General features: G+C 37.0%; 1 protein-coding gene across 1 annotated transcript in view; it reads right to left on the bottom strand.

Annotated features, from left to right (window-relative positions):
* The window catches only part of LRBA (LPS responsive beige-like anchor protein), a 411,018-nt gene that overhangs the window by 133,856 nt on the left and 254,938 nt on the right, over window positions 1-22,224 (bottom strand). Inside the window, 2 exon segments of the mRNA XM_055797819.1 lie at window positions 1,264-1,366; window positions 2,886-3,003. Of these exon segments, the coding sequence (XP_055653794.1) occupies window positions 1,264-1,366; window positions 2,886-3,003 (221 nt within the window).

The raw sequence follows: 22,224 nt of genomic DNA on the forward strand, positions 1-22,224 counted from the left end.
AATAAAAACATCTGTAAATACCAGAGCCACATCATTTAAGGGGGGAAAAAAATCTAGATATAGTTTTAGTCAACAGATCTTTACAGTTATTGGTAAACAATTAAAGAAAACAGTTACAGTAACTGAGTATTTTTTCAAATTAATACACTGCATTATATTGTAAAAAGATTTATCAAGACAAATGGACATGAAATTTTGAACAGGGTGTCTATACTTTCATGTAGAGTTTTCACACATGATTTGCTTCTGTAAACAAAAATCCTTAAGTTCTTACAGAGTAGCTATAATTGCAATTGAAGAGAATTTCTTCTGTACTTGATAAAAAAAAATAAGGTAAAGTACAAAACACAACAAAGCACATCCCCAGCTATTTTAATGCCATTTCTGTGCACAGAAATCGTTAAAAAATAAAACATTTAACAACAGTCAAGATACTCCTTAAAGGTTGCTGTTTCTTCTGAAAAATTAAAAATCAATCTACTTAAAAATACTTTAAAATTCCTTAAAATACAAGAGGTAACCAATCCAACTAGAGACCAGGTATACCTCAAAACCTTCTATTTCCATCAGCCCCAGTGAACATTAAATTGGGTTGAACTGCTGTGTTTCATCCAGAGCATATCTGGTAATCAAGCCCTAACCTTCTGCTAACAATGCAGCAAACTGATTCATATTCTTCAGTTTAGGATCCGAACACACAGCCTGCCATTGTAATACTGATTTCTCACTATGCAAAATTTGAACAATGTCCTTCAGAGCTAAAAGACAAGCACACCATAACATTCCCTCACACGCTGTTCAGCTTCTATTGTACTACACATCACTACAATATCCTTCTGAAGAGGAACGATCGTTTTCATCTACGTTTAAATACTACAGAGATTCAAGGATGTTACAGTCAAGCTAATATAATTGAACACGGCCATAAAAGCTAATCAGTCCTACAATCAGTCTTAAATCAGTCTTAAATCTTAGTGAGTTGGCAGGCATAAAGAAACCTATTTTCCTCAAGGAGGGTAAGTGATTGAGTCTCACTGCCAAAAAGAAGCTATCTTGCCTATAACAGACAGACATTACCAACAAATCTCAAATCAGAAAGTTTTTAGTCTACGAACACATTGCGAACAGCATGCAGAAGTGATGGGCTGAGGTTATGCATTTTTGTAAACCAGTAGGTGTAAATGCTTCAAAGCAGATAGGCTGATCTGATGCAAAAATGACTCTTAGAATGGACAGATAAAATTAACTCAAATTGTAAAATACCTGGTCTGGGGCAGTCCAAAGATAGTGCCAATGCCGACCCGAGGCAGACAGTTAACCACCTTCTTTACTGTCGCTTGGTCAGGAAAATTGAACATGACACCCACTGTGAACACAAGAGTTGAAATATGGCACGATTCTTTTTCTTTTTTATTATTTGAGGCTTTCTGACCCGATAAAATTTAATCCTAAGATTAGATGTTGAACAGATAAAATATTAGACATGTTTCCTGCAGGTTACTGTAGATACATTTTTTTATCATTTCCAGAAATGTTTTTATTTACTATTAACAGGAAGTTCAGCAGAAGTTGTCACTGTTACAAATCTCACAAGGTCTAACGTTGTCTTTCTTTCTGAATAGAAGTTAAACCTATATGCACAGACTGACTGTTTGGAATGGATTTGAAAAAAAAAACCTATATATTAATTGGATCCCACATTTCCTAGTTTACTTTATAGATATTTTCAAGATATATTCTTCAAAATACTATCTTCATATTCTGCCTGAAACATCCCCTGACACTTGAGAAATAGCAACCTAAAAATCTAAATAACAATCTAATTATGGTATCACCAGTGGTCATTTATGACTTCATAGAGTAGTACTACAGGCTACAAAATAGGAAAGGTTTTATGCACATGATTAATATTCTGTTGGACAATATCCCCTTCAGATATGCACAACAATGCTCTATGAGATAAGTGTCTGAATACTTACCAGTCACGTTCAAGATTAGAGAGCATTTTAAGCTCAGGCAAAAACTTTTTGACTAGCACACTAACTGCATAAAACATGTTATCCTATGAAACTTTTACTGATTTCAAGACAACCGCCTTTCCTATTATTACAAAAACAATGTTTTACGTTGTAAAAGTGTCATCTTAAGACCTACTTTATTTGGTGTTTTTGTATACAGTTTTCAAAATTTGTTTTTCAAAACTTCATTATCACTATAAAAGCAATAAAAGTACCTGAAGAATTTTAGTTTAAACCACAAAGACATCATATAACATGGTTTAAAATAAAATTTAGGGGGAGAAAATCCAGAAGTTCTCAACAACTGTATTTTGAGTGATTCTCACAGTGCCTATGTGCATCTGCAAAAGGAACTGAAGAATGGGGATGGTAAAAAAAAGGTTCATAAACAAGGTAAATGCACATTTCTTTCTTAGAGTTGCACTAAGGTCTAACTGAAAGATACTGTTACTAGAAATAAAGCATGAAGGTATACCAGTCACTGGTCTGTTTTGGTAGTGAAGTTCTTTCACCACATTGTTCTTGATGTGTATAGCTAACAACTATTAACCCTCACAAGGGACAAAAAACCCTTCATGCATTACAGATCAGAGGTAGATATGCCTTAAGCAAGAGTTTCCATAGAATGCCAAATAAATGGAAGTGATGCATAGCTAATTCCCAGTTACCATGTTTGATCATAATTCCTCACTGAAAAAAAAAAAAAAGGTAATGAAAAGGGGAAACTTAAGTTACAAAAATATACTTAAACAATGAGACACTCAATCCAAGCCCTCCTGCTATCTACATAAATCCATAACAAAAAGAACCAAACAGAATGCACATGACCCCAGACCGACACATGCCATTCCTCTAAATGCACAGTACCTCTATTCGCCAAGAATATTTCCAGTGCTGTATTTTGCAAAAGATAACGTCGAGAAAAGATAGATCGAATCTCTGAAAAGAGCCATTTTCCATGGAGTCCTTCTGTATATGCCAGAATCTAGTAGAACGAGACAGAGAAATAAAGTTTTAAATTTATTGTCAGCATAGGTAATATCTTGTAAAAGAGAAACTGATTGACCCACAAACATGGATTGTACCAACTGAACACAAAACCTGCAGCAAAATTAAGATATGCTCAATCATCACATCACATTATGAACCTAAAATGCATTTTTGAAGTCCTAAATTCAACGACTCATGTCAAGTGTTTTAAAAATCAGCTTTTTTGCATTTTTGCCTTTAAAGACAACTGCCTATCTTCCCTAACCTTAAAGACAACTGCCTATCTTCCCTAACCAAGGGAGTTTCAGAAACAATATGAAATGTTTGGCACTTCAGCAAAGCTTAAACAGATATTCTGAAATGTATGACTAGGGCCATTAGATGTATCTGCATTGACTTCAGCAGGTAATAACAGGCCTGTAACAAATAAGCAAGAAAAAACGTCTTGCAAGAAAAAATGGCTTTAAAGAAAAAAATGTTCCTTACGTTTATCGTTAAGGCAACATTCATTAATTCTGGAACTATAAAGGTTGGCTGTATAAGAGGTTAAGTATCATTTTGTCAGCTAAGGTTAAACACAAACCTGCAAATGAACTCAGCATAATCTCTCTATGGAGTAAGCGGTTGTCAAAGTAACTTGTTACAATTCCTGTCATCCCATCTGACAGACACAGATGCTTAGTCTGCCTTCAGAATTCAGACTAATCCCATTTTCAGTCCTCAGCCACTTTGTTTCTTTGTTGCTTCACTTTTTCCTTTTCATTTCAAAGCTTAATTATGTAAGTGTTAAGGGACAGCGCGATCGGACACTTCTCTACCTCAGATTAACAAACCATAAGCAAAGGAAAATGTGAGATTTGTCAATTTTAGCAAATACAAAAGCACTTAATAGAAATCCATCACAGAAAAGGAGATTCAGATATAATCCTAGTTAACATCACACTTACTGCAATTTCACTTGGGCAATATCTTGTGTATAAAAAACAAAAGTGAAGTTCAACCCTTTGACATAACAAAGGCTATTAATGAACCCAATTATTTGTTTATAAATTTTTAACAAAAGAGGATTTTGCCTCACATGTAGCGTATGTTCACAACCAACCTGCATGTTTGTAGCACAGAGAGCAAGAAACGCCATTATAAAAGCACTACACGATGCAGTATGAAACACTGTACCACCTTTGTGAATTAAAAGCAAAGATGCCTGCAAACCACAAGCAGACAGGAAAGAAGATCAGAACGTGCAAAGCAAACCATCTCCCACACCTTCTTTCTTTTTCCTTAATCCCTCATCTTCCCCTCAATACAACTGCCACAGACAACTTCTCCCCCAGTACGCACACACACAGAGAAAGAGAAGGCAAGAACAAGTACTTATTCCGACACAAAATTCTAGAAATACGATGAAAGGACCAGAGATGTTTACTAATAATTTCTGGCACTGGGGAACTAATAAACTTGGGCCACGCTGCCACTTTCCATACCACATCCATAGCCCATCCACACTAATTGGCAGATTTGTGTAATTCTGTGGTGCTATTCAGCACCACCACGGTTGGCTTTGTCATGTGCATATAAATATCCTTTAAAGAGCACAACATCAAAAGAGGTAACAAAGGAGACAAAGTTGCAAAAAAGTACTTTTTGCTGGTATTCATTCATCTTACAATGTTTAAATTGGAGCTTATAATTTCAAGGACTACTTTTTGAGACAGACAGGAATGTGATGACCTCCGCTTTTCCGTTGTAACAAATAAAATGCAACAGCCTGCCTGTCACGATCAGTCTGTGCCTTGCAAATGCAAACGCTTCTTACATGGATACCATGAGTAAAATCAGCAGGTTAAATAATTGCCACTTTTACTCTGCAAAGCCAGCACTTTTTGTGACAATGGAAACCCTGAACATGGCCAAAAGCTTGCTGCATGCAACTGCTGCAGAACTGGAAGGAAAAGCACCAGCTTGAACATAGCAGAGGCAGTTTACATTATGCACCTTGTACAGCCATCATAAAGTTCTCAAATTCAGTATAACAGGATTTACAGCAGCAACTGGAACTGTACTGCAGAAACACTACCAGCCACCACTGTAACAATTCTTTAACCCACTCATTAACAGAAGTTATCAGGAACGAGAAGCCGCTGAGACCTAGCTGAGCAAGGCCTTCATTTCGGGTTGGAATAGCGTCTGCCTGGTCCGCAGCTTCACTTCAAAGTCTCTGGAGTTCAATTAAAACTGGATTACGTGGAAGCAGACCTTCTTTGGGACACACTGTTCTCTGAAACTCCAGGCACACTGACAGCACCCTAGACAGAGGTCTAGCCCGCCAATGAACCAGTTGCTATGGAAACTGCATCATTACCACTGCTCTGCGCTCATCACACCACCTATAGTAGATGAAAGGTCCAGAAGACAAACACATTTCTTTCATGTGTATTACCAAGTATACCTTATGAAAATCCAACCCTACCTTTTATTCCCTAACAAATATCTGATTTTATTAATAGGACCACCTAGTTGCAGAAACTGACTCTGACTTCAAATTAAATTCAGCATCTTTATTCTGGCAAAGGGATTTTTTTATTTTTTTTAAATCAGTGTTACTACCTCTGATATTATCAGAATCACAACTTTCAAAAACTACTTTTGCATTTTCCTGTTTTCACCTGTAAGACACACAACACAGAATTCTACTTAAGAATTTAAGAACACTATCCTCTTCATACTATTGTAAAACACGTTGAGTATAAACCCAGCTCATTTATTTGGGAACAACTTGCGGAGCAAAGACTAATGAGGGCATACAATCTAATTTATCCTGCACAAATAGTACCACCTTCCCCACATGAAAAAGTATAGAATTTCAGCTGATCTGACACATCAGATTGAAGTTTTATCTACTGCACATTTCATTTATTTCAAAAGATACTGTGCTTTATGGATGGAAACACTATTCATATAGTCTACCTTTTCAATTAAAATACTTAAATCAAATGAGCCAATTGTAAAGTTTTATGGTTCTAAAAATCTCATTAGACACACTGTTCTGTGATTAGACTTTGGCAACACTAGATGAACAGCTGGTACAACAAGACTATTACAAATTACTGTACAAACACAAAATTACTTTCACCTTTGCATGGAGCTCTTCTTTACTTCACGTAACAGAAATGAGGGTCTAAACCTGTAACCAGCCCTCACGTTCCTGCTGCAGGCCCTGACACTGCACAGCTGGAAGCAGCTCCCCAAGAAACTAGTCAGTAAAGAATGGCCAGCTTCAACCCCCACTCCAAGGAGATTCTGAAATCAGTTGCATGTAAATTCAGGTAGTATAGTGCTGTTCATAAGATTATACATAGAGAAGTCCTCCCCTCATGATTCATAGTTGTATATCAAATAATTTCCCAACATTAAAGCGCTCACTGGGCAGCTCTTTTGTCCACGTACAGTTTTGAAAACAGATGCCCCATCCTACCTTTCCTTCAAAACCTCCTTGAATGTTGGTCATAAACAATGTCTCTCATACAAGATTACGTGCAATAGTTAAAAGATACGATCACTACAGTTGCCTTCTGAATTAGAAAAGCAATATTTTATTGAAGACTAAATGAACATTTTGCTTTACCTTTTAAGCAAACCAATCAGCTACCGTATATTTTATTTGATTTTAGAGAAAAGTACTATTGATCTTCAAAATGTGAATAGGCTAGAAGTAATTAAGTCTATAAATGGGTTACAGAACTGAAACAGTAACTGAATAATTATATTACTTTAATGTGCCAGCCAATTTAATGGCCACAAGAAAAAAAAAACTAAACAGCTTATTTAAAAAGCCAATGCACATTTGTATATTTCCAAAAAAAGTTATGATGTACCAGACACATAAAAAATACCAAAAAAAGCCACCAAATAAAAAAAAATAAAGCATTGAATTTGCATTTAAATTTGACTGCAATTGAGAGATAAAATCCATAAATACATTTTTTCTAGCAGCATTCTTTGTCATTTGGGAATGACATCAGGAAGGCAAAATTACAGCACTTAGAGGTTACAAAGTCTGACTCTGAGTTCACGAGGAACCTGGATCTCCCCCACAATCTCCACCCTGCAACTGAAGATCCTCAGATCCTCCTGTCCAACTGTCCAGGCACTACTGAGTTCCTGGCTGCAGGATTTGCAGTGAAATGGTCTTACCCTGCTCTTTGTTCAAATATGTCCACATCCAACCAGGCTAATTGGGAATTATTTCAGATTAGTAATCATTTTAAATATCCAAATTTTCTTAAATAAATCACAGTGCTTATTAGTCTATTTTAGACCTTTCTACAGAACAGCAAATAAGACGTTTGTTTTAAATCTCAGGTGTTTATACAATCAGCCACTGAAATCCACAGGCAAACAGTGGCAATCTCCCACCCAGTCCCTCCTGTGAGCACGCACAATCTGCTATACAATCCTGTTCAGCATTTTCATGGGTGACAAACTCAATTAAACATATTAATTACTTTAATGTTCCACTAGACAGTTTTACCCAGCATTAAAAAATTAAATAAATAAATAAATACTCCGTGACCTTTGTATCGATCAGAGCAAAATGGCTTATGCCTGGGTGTGGGTGGTGAAGGGATTGGGGAGGGGGGTGGTAAAGGACTCTCATGTTTTCTCTTCCAATTACTGGGGGAGATGATAAAACCACAGCAAATGATGTATCAGCTCATTTTATCTTATCGCTTTGGGGCTAGGTGACAATGAAGTTCATATTTCACTGGTTCCCATTGAAGATTGTGAAAATTACTTGGCCTTATGACCTGAAATTTCACTGGAAGACAGAAATTTCTCTTCTGCAAAGTAATGCAATTTTTCAGATGTCAACCTTTAGCCCAGCTTTAAAAATTAATTTCATTTATATTAACCAATGATATTGATATTTTCACAGAATGCTCTTTGATACATGAACCACAGACTAGCAAATTGATGTGCTCTAGACGGATAAAATTATTTTATCTGAAGCTGCTGGGGACAGACAGATTTACCACAAACCGAAATTCCTATTTCACAGTATACTATTTATACTAGCCTCATATACCTTAAGGCCTCTGGACCTGTAAACAGTTTAATCTCTAGTTAGGACTCAGTTTTGTTTCTAGACTTCTTCAGTTTTGAAATAATTTCTATGTATATGATATACAAATAAAAACACCATTTGTTTAGAAATTAATAGTTTGTCACAGACCACAGATCAGTACACACGTGATGACATGAAAAATACTTCCCAGATGATTAAAATAGAGGAATGCACAACTATATTTTCTCTCTTTATCCTCACACTCAAGCTATATTTCAAAGTGAACAAAGCATGCAAGGCAGATTTTCTGAGCGTGCCCAGGGAAGCGGCTGGGTCGCCATCCCTGGAAGTATTTAAAAGATGTGTAGATGTGGTGCTTAGAGACATGGTTTAGTAGTGGATTTTGCAGTGTTAGATTAATGGTTGGACTCAATGATCTTAAAGGTCTTTTCCAACTTAAATGTTTCTATGATTCCACTAACTACAGATAACCTTCTTCCCAATTATCAAGAGCTAACTCAGAAAAAAAAATGCATTCAGAACTTTTCTGATTTGGCCGAGGCTCTATACGCCTCACATAAACCAATATATCTGTGAACAATGTCAGCAAAGTTAGTACCAACTTTTCTACTGTATCCAGTACTTCACAAACAACTTTTTTACCCCCTTTTGATTAACCTTGCTGACTGTTAGGGAGCAGGAGTTCATTATCACTGGCAGACAGCATTTAATCAACAAAAAGGACAAGAAGATCTGATTGCTAAAGATAGGTATATAAGTTAAATTATGCAGCCTAGAAAGTGGAATTTCAAAAAGAAGAAGATTAGTATAGGTTTGGGTGGCTGTCCAAGTCCTGCAAGGTTAAGGATGTAAAGTTATGCCTTTCTTTGGAAAATAAGACAGCAGGCTTATTTATGATCAAAAGGAGCCACAACTGCAAGAATTCACAGATTCTCATCGGAGCTGACTGATGTCTTGATATAGTGAACCTGTTACGTTCCGATTTAAGAGTTAGTAGGATCTGCTCATCAAGAGCTGTTTACATCATCTGGGACGGTTTCCCATCAGGATCTAGCTGTAACAGTTTACAAATGATTCAGCTCAAACCTTCTGAAACAATGGTTATTTCAGCTTCTGTGTCTGTCCGCAGGTTCAATCGCTAACTCAAGAACAGGCTAGGTGACCAACAAGTTGTTTACCAACATGTGCAGAACAAATCTATAGTCTCTGCTATTTCCAATAAACACGCAAGCAATAATTATCAGTTCCTGAGGTGTGAAAGTCTAGAAAGTAAGAATTAGCAACAATTTATTAGCGAGACTACCAAAAGCAGCCTTTCTAAAGCAATCTCCCATAACATACCTCAGAAGCACTAAAAAAAGCAGTGTGCTACCAACCTAACCTGCAAGCCATGCACTGTAGAAATGTCAATGCAACACCAGCAAGCAGCAAAAACATATATAAGAAAACAGAAATTCATGACAGGGTTTTTTTGTACAGAATATTTCAGACAGACAGCTCTCTAGCCAATCATCCTCTTCTCATTTGCCTCAGTAATTTTTATTTACAGTACACCTGAAATGCAATTTTGCAAAACAGTGTTGTAAAAAAACCCACCACAAACACCACCAATTCTAGATCATACGAAGATCACCAAGAAAAAAGTACATGCATTAACCTGGAAGTTCATAACTCCAACCCCTATTTATTTGTGGCAGTGTTTATAACCCACACATAAAGGAGGAGAATGGTGACAATCTTTACTCTGCCAGGGTTAGCTGTTATGCTATTTGCTATAGCACTGATGTTAATACCTACACAGACTTCAAGTACTAGCGAGTAAAAAGACATAACAAATCATAACTGAGATATCTTTTAATCGTACAGAAATAACTCAGGATACTCATAAGCATAAATTGTATAAAGAAGCCTCTGAGATGTGTATCGTGCCTTCCATGTTGAAGCATGAATTACCCTTTTTGCCTCGTGAGTGGGTCTTTATGGCTCTAGATTTGCTTACGATGTTTGCTTAAATTATCTAAGATTGAAGATACTCTTACGAAAGTGCATCAGTACACACAGGTACAGCCACAAGTGTGTGTGTGTATAAAAGTTCACCTATTAAAATAAGAGTGAGAGACTGCATAAAAGCATTACATATAGTTATGCACAGAGAATAAAGAGTATTTTCTCATTTTTTTCCTTCATTAGATCATAAGTTTTAAAATTTGGAGAGTGCTTTTAATCCATTCTAATTAATAAGTCCAATTCTGGCAAGTCTTGATGTCCACATAGATTGACAGTTTCCATAACCCCCTTGTGAACTGCATTAAATTATACAACTTCATGATTTCATATGTCAATGAATTCTGCCAGTTAAACATACACAATGTAAATACTAAAAAAGCTAGGTTTCTTGATTTCATTTTGTATACATTGAAGAAATGACATTACCTGCAAAAGCTCAAGATGACAGTTTAAGCATCCCTGAGCAAAATTCAGTGAAATTATTTCTCACTGTATAGAAGTCACCAAAGAAGCTGATCATCTTAAGATGTGGAATTTGGATAAAAAATGCTGAAAGAAAGTATTATTAATACTAAGCCTCTGTAGTAATGAACTGGTGTGGTGCACTCCATGTTAGCTACTCTACATGAGACAGAATTTTGGAAAATTAGGTGGGGAAACTCCATTTGCCATCATCTCACCTATGCAACGGAGGAGCAGGTGTCTAGGCCTCTCCAAAAAATTCCTCGCAACTCTCTAATCATGGTGCTAACAACATAACTTTTATGCAGCACAAATGCTGCTACCTCATTACCTAGCCCACTTTCAAGCTTATTAATACAGAAAACTAAAAGACAAACAGGAACCTTCAGATGTTCCAAATTTTGCCTTTGTGAAAAATGATCATTTAAGCTGTCCTCCTGTCTCCTTGGGAGTTAACAAAAAAGAAAATCCAAATTCAGATTGTGATCATGTGGAAGTGATTGTTACGGAAATGTTTTATTATTGGAAATGAGGTTATAAAACAAAAACTCTTTTAAAACTTCACCTCAAAAGTTTTTAGTGTACTCCCTTGCGCTGGCTATTACAATTAAGCAAAAAACAGATGCACCTTTTTGAGGTAGTAAGTATGACCATGATACAAATTTTGCTGATCTACTTGAAGTGTGATCATATAGAAAGCTCCCTAATAGAAGTAAGACCCATATAGGTCTCCTTCAGCTGCAGTTTATGAGGGCAGATACCCAGGTGTGTGTGTCTGAGATAAGTGAGTTAAAAATACTCTTGAGGAATACCAGCAAGGACTGTTAACCATTTTGTGTCTGAGCTCTCCAGTACAGGATACCTTGGAAGGGTCTCAAGATCAGATTTCTTCCTGGGAAGATCTTACCCAGCAAAGGGTACCAATTCCTTCTGTTCTTTGTATAAGACAACTGAAGTAAAATTAGAGAAAGTAAGTGCTAGGGTTGCAGCCTCATCATCTGTGATGAATCACTCATGCTGAGATCAGTTTCAGTTTTCAGTCCGTCTGTTTTTCAGAAAATCAAAACTGATTTGTGGGAATTACTGTCTTACTCTCTCCTACACAATCAGACCTGAGACTCTTTGGACAGGCCCCTCTTTTCATAGTTCCGAGGCAATTGTTTTTTTTCCTCGCATTTCAGAAGCAATTTGTAATATCTGATAAACTTCTAACAATTAAAATTACAGCACCTAGCAAAGGACTTTGTCCCTTTCCAATTCTGAACACATTATGCTGTTGTGCTTTGCTCATCTTATTTCTAGTAGCGGCTCTAATATATGCCATGATGCTTTAACACTACCGCAATAAAAACCCTCTCTAAACTATTTAAAGGATCTCAAAACAAGCCCTAAAAGCTTTCTCTTGTTTAAGTACCTGAGAAATTAATAAAAGGAATCAAGCAGAGATTCTTTTTTTATGACAAGAAGGTATTATCATGGTGTGGGGTGCAGTTTCTTTTAAGTTTAAAGTTCTGGCTGGTTCCTCTTTTATAAAATTCCTACCACAGAAAAAAGCCTTGGAGATAATTTTTATCAGACTGTAATGGTTGATGTCTAAGAAGTACAGAGTATGAAAACCAGGACAATTGCCAGACAAATGACTCACAGCAGTTCATATTCACAGCAGTATAACTAGATATGGTACAAGTAATGTACAGGAGCATCGACCTCAAAGGCAGAGCACAGAAAACAATGTAAAAGCTCTCTTTGTTTTGCTGTCTCTTAAAGGCACTTAGTCATTGAAAGATTTTTAGGAAAACGAGGTTCATGCTTGCTGTAACTGGCTCTTCAAAATCCTATTTTGAATAGCTAATGAGAATAGTCCTATTAGATTTCCCACTGATGTTCCCTGCACCGCCCATTTCACTACTTTCAGGATGTGATTCCTCCCACTGCCTGCTTCTCCACGTATCCAGCAAAGGCCTATCCAGCCAGAACACGTGCAAGTGGAAGCAGCAACTACAGCCAAGAATGAACTAATGCACCTGCCCATCCTGGCGGTTGTCCAGTGTCTGCCATTGTCACCTGGTCCTCCAGATCAATGGGCAAATAGGCAATGAATAGGTAACTTCCAATGCCAAAAAGAAGGCTCTTTTTTTATCAATGACCTGTACACTGACCTCCATATCCCTTCATCATAAACAAAAACACAAACACCCCCACACATCTGGCAGGAAGCTAGAGTACCAGTCGTCATGAAAAACTGCATCTGATCCACTCATTAATGGGAACCAAGCCCATACACAGCAGAACAGATGTGCCTCTTGAAGGCAAAGAGAGAAGTCAAGACTCCAGAGCTGCCAGTCCAGCAGTTTACATTAAAAGATTCTGTGCTATGTTTTATGAGAGATGTGGCACAGAAGGTGAGGCTTGCAAAGAGGTGGGAATGTAGACATGGCTTAATGCCACCTTTATGCTGCACAGACTCTAGACCGCTGCAGGAACCAAATCCCTCTTGAGAAATACAGAGCAGCAGCAGAGGCTGCTGTGTCATTACATACATTGGCCTTATTCGGGATGCCTGGGGCCTGCCCTGTAGCCCAGGACTGTATAGGACTTAATGCTATAGAAATTCTCCCTCCTGCTTTCAGAAGTTGGGACAGAAGATAGCACAGTGCTACTAATGAACCCCCTGCTGCTCAAGTGCTTCTCCGCTCACCGCTAGTCCATTTACTGTCAACCAAAGCATAACACAGGTACAACAACAAAGCAGAGAAATTGTTCTTGGTTATCAAAGGACATGTCCCCTACATGCACTACTTTTTCATCAAGACCCACATGAGCGTACCTCATATTCTCTATCTGCATTCTTACATTTACCTTATATTCCTGTAAAAGTAGATTCATTTCTCAGGTAAAGGAACTGCCTGCCATCAGTCAGTGACAAAGGTTTTGCTATGGCCTGTGACTGTAAAGGAGAATCTCTTCTTTCCAGATCACCCACGGAAATAACTTGACCAATTAAAGCTTATTGCATGTTTGTAAAGAACAAAAAGCTATGTGAAGAGCTTTCATACAATAACTTCTGGTTTTTGATCTTAGTAGACAAGGTAAAATAAAGTACTATGAATTCAGCTTTACAGCATATCTACGAGTAGAGACCCTTTTCCAAGGTCAAACAAGCCATGGACATAGCTAACGTGAGGTCTACAACCACATCTAGGGTAACAGAACAAGAACATAACCCTAATTTCAGTTTAAAAATGCAATAGAAAATTAAACTGCATTTCTAGTCCAAATGATTGATAAGAAAGGCTTGGAAATGTGATTCAAGTGTAACAGATACACAGACAGCAGTCTTGGGATAGGTGAACAATTGATCCAACAACATGATTTGCCTTGCCATTCCCCCTGGGGTATTAAATCTAAAACTTGCTGCTCCTGAGGGCCCAATAAAAAATAGGCCTATCAAAGAATTCTGCAGATGACAGGAGTAGGGAGGGCAGTAAGTCTCTGTGAATATAACAGCTCTTGTGAAGAGCTGTAATCTGGGCTGTGCTACGCATTTCTCTGACAAATCCACGATGCTGTTTTGCACAACTGGAAGTTTTCCTAAGAGCCAGGAAAAGTCCAGTCTAACGTGGGAGTATTTACAAAGCACCAGGTTCCAGCCAAGTTGTAACAGATTCATAAATGCTAAAGTCAAAAGGGGAAAAACTGCTTTTTTTAGACAAACTTAACCTCACAGCAATATCCTATCCATCCTGCCCAAAGTGCTGCCAAGAACTAATAGTTCCTGAGAAAATGTAACATTTATTCTGCTCGTGCATAATTCATTTACAAAACTAACTTAAGGCAGCACTTTCATAGGCAACCCTTATCAAGTAAATTAACCGCATTTCAAGGAATGATGTGGGAGGCCTTCTTACATCTTTTAAGTGGGGAAAAAAACCTAACTGGATAGCGGCTCCCTTCCCAGTCAGCTCCATGTTTTGAAAAAGGTGTAAGGTTTTTCAGAAGAGCAGAAGATTCAAGGCAAAAGAGAAATTGATTTTGCAGAGGCCTTTTCAGTTCTGAAGTGATTTCATTTGTTACTCGATGTTCTTTTGTAACAAAAACATGCAGGTTAAGACAGAAGACTTACCTTAGGGTTAGTGAGGGTTTTCTCTATGAGTAAAAATAAATACTGGAGTACTTGTAAGTAATTTTAACGATTCGGGATCTGGCATCCGTGAAAATAAAAATACCTGTAACCAATTCTTGCCATAACATGTCAGCAATACAGATATTCAAGTAGGTTAATAATTTTAAGATATATGTCAAAGGAAAGAAGTACTGACTTTGGAATCTGAAATATAAAAATATCACACCCTACAAGAAGGAACACATTTATAACTAGAAACTTTTGCGGATTTATCTCTACAGGATAACCAATTTCTACTCAAGGAGTTGGAAACCGAAACTTTGTGTAGTTTAATGGCTGAGCACTTCTTACAGGGCAAGGAAAGCAATTTTTATTTTTCCTTGAGTGCATGAGAACTAGCTAATCAAATTGCTAGGACGCAAAACTTGAGGCAATAGCACATACTAAAAGCAACTCGTCCAGACATACCTCAGAGGGTTCCACCAGTAAAGAACTGACAAACTGATCAACGAAACATTGTTCCTGTTTGACAGAAGTTGTATTTGTTTGTCCTTATTTAATAATTATAGCGGGTTTGAAATGTGGATTTAAAATAAAATGATAGACTTATCAAATTTAATTTGTTATATTAATTGTTGAAGTTTCAAATATACAGTAACATAAAGAGTCTAGTGAAAAATAACTAAAATTGGCAAGTATCTGCTTCTCAGCATTCCACCCAAACAAAATGTCGATGTTGATAAAATCCACTTTTTAAAACATGTACCCTTGCAAATCTTAAGTACTGTCATCTCATCTCCCTGCTGGAGTTTGATTGATTACGCCTTTTCCTTATGTTCATTAATCTCATCACCTTATCTTTTACACCACTTCATTTTAGCAGAAAGGCAATAATAAAACCCTCATCCATTATCCTTTTACGCATCTAGTCAAGCGGAAATGGTTAATAACATGCTACAAATTGAACTTCAATCACCTCATTTTCTCCTTTGTCGAATGCACATTAAAGTATATTCCAAAAGTGCAATTTGTTTTACAGGGGAATTTGTGTTATATTGCTACAGACAACTAAAATTAAGTGTTTCTCAGTTTGGTTATTAAATATATCCAACTGTCCTTTTATCTCCGATACTAAAACATTAACTCATTTTATTAGGGTGTAATAATACAAGAGCCTTATCTCCCAGAACACAGGGACATCTAGTCTGCCTAATAGTAAGTGTTATACAATGGGTCATTTATCTTTTTTTAAAAAAAATATGCTTCTGATAGTGTATGAATTGGTACATTATTGCAGATGAAATGGCTCTCCATTTAAGAAAAGTTAATTTGTTTACATGCAGGCTTATCTTCAAATGCAAGCCCCATTAGAGAAGCGGTCTGTAACTGTCAGAGCAAGTGAGGAGGGAAAATAGGTGGATGCAGAAAAATTTAGAGCCCAATAATTTAACTCTGATCACCAATTTCCTGTTTGAATATTAACTGTGTTCCACAGGCACTTCGCAAATATTCTATGATCCTAAAATGATTCTACAGAAACACTAATTGAAATAAGAGTCCCAGAACTTGGTTTGTGAACTCTCATCATCATTCCAAATACAGGCATATCTTAGTAAACTAAAAGAAATTATATTTCTCAAAAAAAAAAAACAACCCAAAAACAAAACCCAAACCCCAAAACCCCAAAACAACAAATGAACAAGAAAGTCCATCTCATAAAAAAAAGTTCCCAAATGATACATGTTTGGAGTTGTTTCTTCCAAAAAATAAAAGGGTGGGTGAAATTCTAGCTCTATTTAATTCTGCGACAGTAATCCCTTTTACAGAAGGGGAGCAAGATTTTCTCTGCTGATCTCGCATCCCCCTGGAAAAAGTTCCACTTGCACTTTGGAGATCATCTCAGTGAAACAAGACCAGTTTGACTAACTCCTCCGTAAAATTGCGTACCAGGACAAACAAATTTAACCACAAATGCCATACAACTATTACAGTAAAAAGATATTTTCCTGTGCTTTGTCTCATCCCAATTCTATGGAAACTTAGCGTTAACCTTCTAAGAAGCCTGAGAACACCAAAGATCCTACCTTTAATCAAAGAAAATCGAATTAGGGAGACAGTCATTTCTACCATAAAAACTTACAGTAGTTAGTCTCACAGTACATATATACACTAATTATTTAAAAAAATGAAGTAATGGCTGTCTTTTACATTAAAACAAAGCAAAGCACAAAACACACAGCTCTAATTAAATTCTAAAAAGATGAAAAATCACTTTTACATTTCCCTCAGTGGTCATCCTTTTTTCCAACTCTTTTATCCATTAAAAGTTTGTCTTATTTCCCAAGCCTTTCAAACAGTGTTTCCTCACTCCTGCTCTATCATCTTCCATTCAACCTGCAACTTCACAAGCACGTTTGCAGGTGGCTGTCCAGTTCCTGTTGCACCTCATCTTGTCCATCCTCAGCGACTTTCTACCGCTACCCCAAACCCTCTGTTCCAACAGCAGTATGTTTGAGGTCATGCAGTAAGCTGGAGTTGGGTAAGTGATTCTGATAGAAATCAACCAAGGATGGGCAGAAGGAAAAAAATGAAAGGGGGGAGGAGACGATGAGAACAGTTTTATTCAGACTCACTTCCCCACTCAAAACACTTTCCCAGGAACACCTGAGGAAGGGATGGGAACATGGTGATTGGATGGCACTTGAGGACTGCTTAAGCCAGTACTATCACTGAAATGAATGCTTCTGAAACTTTGGTCTAGTAAAAACTTGACTCCAGTCAGAACAGCATCTGCTTGTGATTAGTTTGGTTTTCAGTCACGCACCTCTCCAGTTTCTTCCATTTCTCTACGTGTTAAAAAAAAAGACACTCGTTATTATCTGAAACTCTGCTGTGCGTTTTCTCTAGAAACTGCCTCAAAGCACTCCTTCAATGCCATACCTCTGAAAGTTTCCAAGTGTGTTGATATAGATAGCTGCTGGGTTTGTGTTGAAAATCTCTCCTTTGGTCTTTGAAAATGTCTTCTTTCTTGTTTTCTCATACTTCAGCCAACATGTAGCTATCTGATGTTTCTGGTTCTAATTTAGAAAGGAAGATACCTGGACTGTGTTTGTAAATGATGGTTCTCTGATACTGCCACAGTCCATGACTAGGCTTGTATTGCACCCTAGTAATACAAAAAGCATTCTGCTTCTTCAAAGCATAGAACATCTTCACACTACTCCGTCTGTGTTCATGACAGATTCAGCCCTGGAGTAAGAAAACTCAATTCTTACTGAAATAAATAATTTGACCCCTCAAGAATTCAGGCTGCTTCATCTTCATAAAGTCTGAAGTACTCAACTACTTTTTCTGCTACCCAAGCTACTTTTAATCTTGACTCAAAAACACATAAACAAGTTAATGTGCATGCCATCCGCTCATTGCAAAGTCACTGAATTAGACCAAAAATACTGATTATTTGCTAAAACCTGCATGCTTAAACTTTCTAGTTTCACATATGAAGACCAAAATTGTAGTTGGCATCCAAAACAAATTTCAGAATGAAATGCACAGTCAGCACTTCCAAGTAGCACCTTCAACTAATAGAAGCATATCAACATAACAAATCTAAAAAGCATGCATTCCTAGACCATGTGCAGACACAGAATTTGATCTGAATCATCAAATTATTTTTTTTTCATTTTGATAATTTTTCTGAAAGTTATCTTTCAGAAAACTGCTTTAAGTATCCCCTCTTAATAACGGCATCTTCTTCTAAATATGCAACTGAAGAGGTTTTCTACTTGTTTCCCTTTTGTTATTTAATTTACACTAAAACAGATGTTCAAGAGAGCCTTTAGGTTCTTTATGAGAAAGTCTAGTACCCAAGTGGAATAAATAGGGAATTAGCACGAGCTATAAACCTAAGAAGCTTCTAAATTGCTGTCTGCCATTTACCAATAGAGGTGCAAGTTTACACAGTGTAAGTTCAACCCTTCAGCTGATGCCACACTTTTGCAAAATGTAAATCACTGATGCTATAGTACTTGATTGTGGCAATTTATTGCAGAAATAAATGAACAACTGAATACTAAGCAAGTCAACATGAGTCTTGATTCTAGTCTCTAACCACCATTCCTGTACCACATAACATGTCATCATCTATAAGTAAATGAGTTAATCAATTTAATGAGGATTCAGACAAATCGGCTGCCTAATGAGCACTCAAACTGATGTGGCAAGGGTTATGCTCCAGTGCTGACAAAATCAGTTTGATGAAACTGTGACAAAAGCAGCAAAGCACTACTCCTTCAGCACATTTTCCTGCATCTTATTAACATGAAATTACAATCACTATTTGCAAACTGTATAGGGAAATCATTTATCGTGTAAGTCATGTAAGCATATGCTTTATCTACTTTTCTTTCCAGCAAGCCTGTGTATATTGTTGGAAATCATTTAGTAATTATTCAGTTCTTTTTGAAAATGGCAATCAGATAGAGTTGTTTAAAGTAATTTAGATTGAGTATGCCAAGGGAATTTCCACAGACATCACATTGTATGATTTTGCATTTATGAACATGCCATTTGGCAATAAATATAAAATAAACTAACCAAAATAAATGAAAATATGCCGCAGCTTTGCAAATAGTTAAGGAAATTAACACTGGAATCTCTTTAAAAGCAAACGGAAAAAGTCTGACTCCAGTTTTAGATAATGGCAATGCTCTCCATAATGCTAAGATGCAAAAATCATAGGCCGAGGAAAGAAATGAACCTAACATGTATCTTAACTATTTTACCAAAATCCTTTAATCAGGGCTCCTGTTAGAATTTTCTAGCACTACTAGCTAGGTATGTCTGGGTTCAAAATGCAGGGCCAAGGAATGTCCAAAGGACTTGAACATAAGACTTGAAAATAATTAAAAATTAAAATCTGTCAAGTAAAAAAAAAGCCATAATTTAAAAAGTAAAACTTAACTCTTACTTTCCAAGTATTATGTGTCTAGAAAACTTTCTGCAGCGAAGGAAAAGCACCTCTACATGAGGTTGTTTAAACACAAGAGATGCAAAGGTATATCAGAACAGTTTTTACAAGTAATAGCCACAAATAAAAGATGTTTCTAAATAGCATCAGTGTACCTGCAGCCATACAGACCATATAACCCTGCACTAGGATTACAAGAATAAACTTCTGGCTGTTTTCATAGAGCCAGCAACAATTTAATGCTTATACACTAATGACTTTCCCTTCTCTAGGGCAAAGTGCCATACCTGTAATATCTAATAGCTGTCCTGTGAGCACTGCAAGGACCAGGGAGAAATGGTAGAAGTCACAACTTTTTCCCAGGAACATGGGATGGAGCAACTTTGAAACTTCAGCATGAAGTCAGAAGAAATAACTGACTGTTACATAAGGACGCACAACCTCAGATACCAATGCGATTGTTTTCTCTGGAGCAGGTATCTTTGGCTTTGGGATCTGTCTTTGAAAAGGAATCCAGAGACAGCGTAAATGATGTTGCATCCAACATAAATAGAAGGATGTCAAACCACCAAACCAGTAATTAGGAACATTCCCAAAACAAGAAATATGTGTTATTTAAAAAAAAAAACACCACATAATTATTACATTAAAACAACAGTAGAAATCAGTGGCAGTCGACAAAAGCAGCTGGCATATCCTCATACTATTTTAACACCAGGCACTTCCCCCACAAAGGACAGTGTTCTTGATAACACAGTGATTTAAGTCTGAAAGGGCTGAACTTTCCACTTCCATGATTCTGATCACAATACACCTCATCTAAGTTTCCAACCCATTTAAAGGTTCTCGATTAAAATCCTGATTCACCTGTAATCACTTGGCTGAGGTGACAGGCTATGGCTATGGCTCCACGGCAGGATGCTCCGGCCTGCCCCAAACTGTACGGTCCCACTGCCTCCTTTCTCCTGCCACTAATGTTCCTATGGCCCCAGAGGTAGTTGCCTCAGGGAATCGCTGTGTAAAAATCCAGGGAAGAAAATGTAGCTTCCTGTCAGGTCAGTTGCTTCACTTGACTCATCAGGTAAATGCTGCTGATGGCACAGGGGTGGGGGGGAAGGACTAAGCAGCCATGAAATGGGTCCAGCAATTCTTTCTGTGCCAGATCCCGTTTGCATTAAAGTGGTGGTAGAACCCTCCTCTCAGTTTCACGGACCATTACATACTTCTTTGTGCCTCTGAAAATATCTTGCCATTGCAACTGTACAGCTGTTTTCCCACCCGACTTCTGTCTGCTAGCTATAGGAACATGCCACAGAAGAAACAACTCGTCTAGTTAGCTTTGGTTGAATATAACTTCATAAAAACTTCCAAGAAACATCCAACTATAAAGATTACATAACTTTGGGTTATAAAAATACCCCCACAATTAGACAGATTCTAATATAATAAAATTTGTACACCAACGTAGCAGTGTTCTTTAGTGACAATTAGAACATGTGGCTAATTCAAATGCCTCTGGATTGCCTATCTTTTACAAAACATTTACAACTACCAAAGTAGGTAACTTCTCCAATGCTATAAGCAGAGAGCATCCATGTTTTCATCATAAAGCCACCTTAAGGTGCAAAACTAAAAGCTTACATTAATTCCAGTACTGTAGCTGAGAATAAAGGCCAATAAATTGAGCATTAAAAGTATACAAAGGAAGAGACTGGGAAATCAATATTGAATACAGAGTACCAAGTATCACTTATTTTTTGACAGAATCTAGAAGGAAAGCTAATAGGTTAATTAGCCTTGCTTTCACACTAAAAAAAGGAAAAGAAGAAAAAAAATGTTAATTTAATCTAATAGAACTTGCAAAACTGTCATATTCAGTAGCTTGTCCAGCAATTTTTGATGTAAATGCCACCATTCCACACAATTACAAGTACAACGAACACTGAAAAAACCCCAACCAACCAACCCCCAACCTGTACTCTTTATCTGTCAGACTCATACTTAGCCCTGTTACACTTCAAACATCAAACTGCTCCACTCTGCTTAAATTTTTTGGCCATGAATATTCCGTATTGCCACACCTAGGAAAAAATAAAAATTTCTGCTGACATGGTGACTCCTCCTTGTACTTACACAAAATTTCATGGCAGTTTTCTGTCTGCAGCAAATGGATATGACTGTAATTTGCTGAAAAGTCGTGACTCTTTTCAAAATCTTAGTTATTCAAATTAGGCAGTTACACCCCCCCAGTAAACAGTCTTTGTGATGGCAATTAATTTTGATTATACTTCAGAATACTTAACTGTAAGAGGAAAAGCACAAAGTAGATGAGACAGACATTTTACATGTGAAATTGGGGAAAAACTTTGTTTCATAATAAAGCAAAATTGGACTGCTGGCCTATTTCTACTGTGCTAAAAGGAAGTATTCAAAACCAAAAGCACCCTGAATGCTTAATTCAGAAAAAGTTACCTTCCTTCTCCTTAAAGAATATATCCTTAATAACATGGATTTACTTTTCCCAATTAATGACTCTCAGTGAAAGATCTGTAAAGGCTGCTGCTTTATA

This window comes from Falco peregrinus, chromosome 2 (genome assembly GCF_023634155.1).
Source record: "Falco peregrinus isolate bFalPer1 chromosome 2, bFalPer1.pri, whole genome shotgun sequence".
NCBI classification, from domain to species: Eukaryota; Metazoa; Chordata; class Aves; order Falconiformes; family Falconidae; genus Falco; species Falco peregrinus.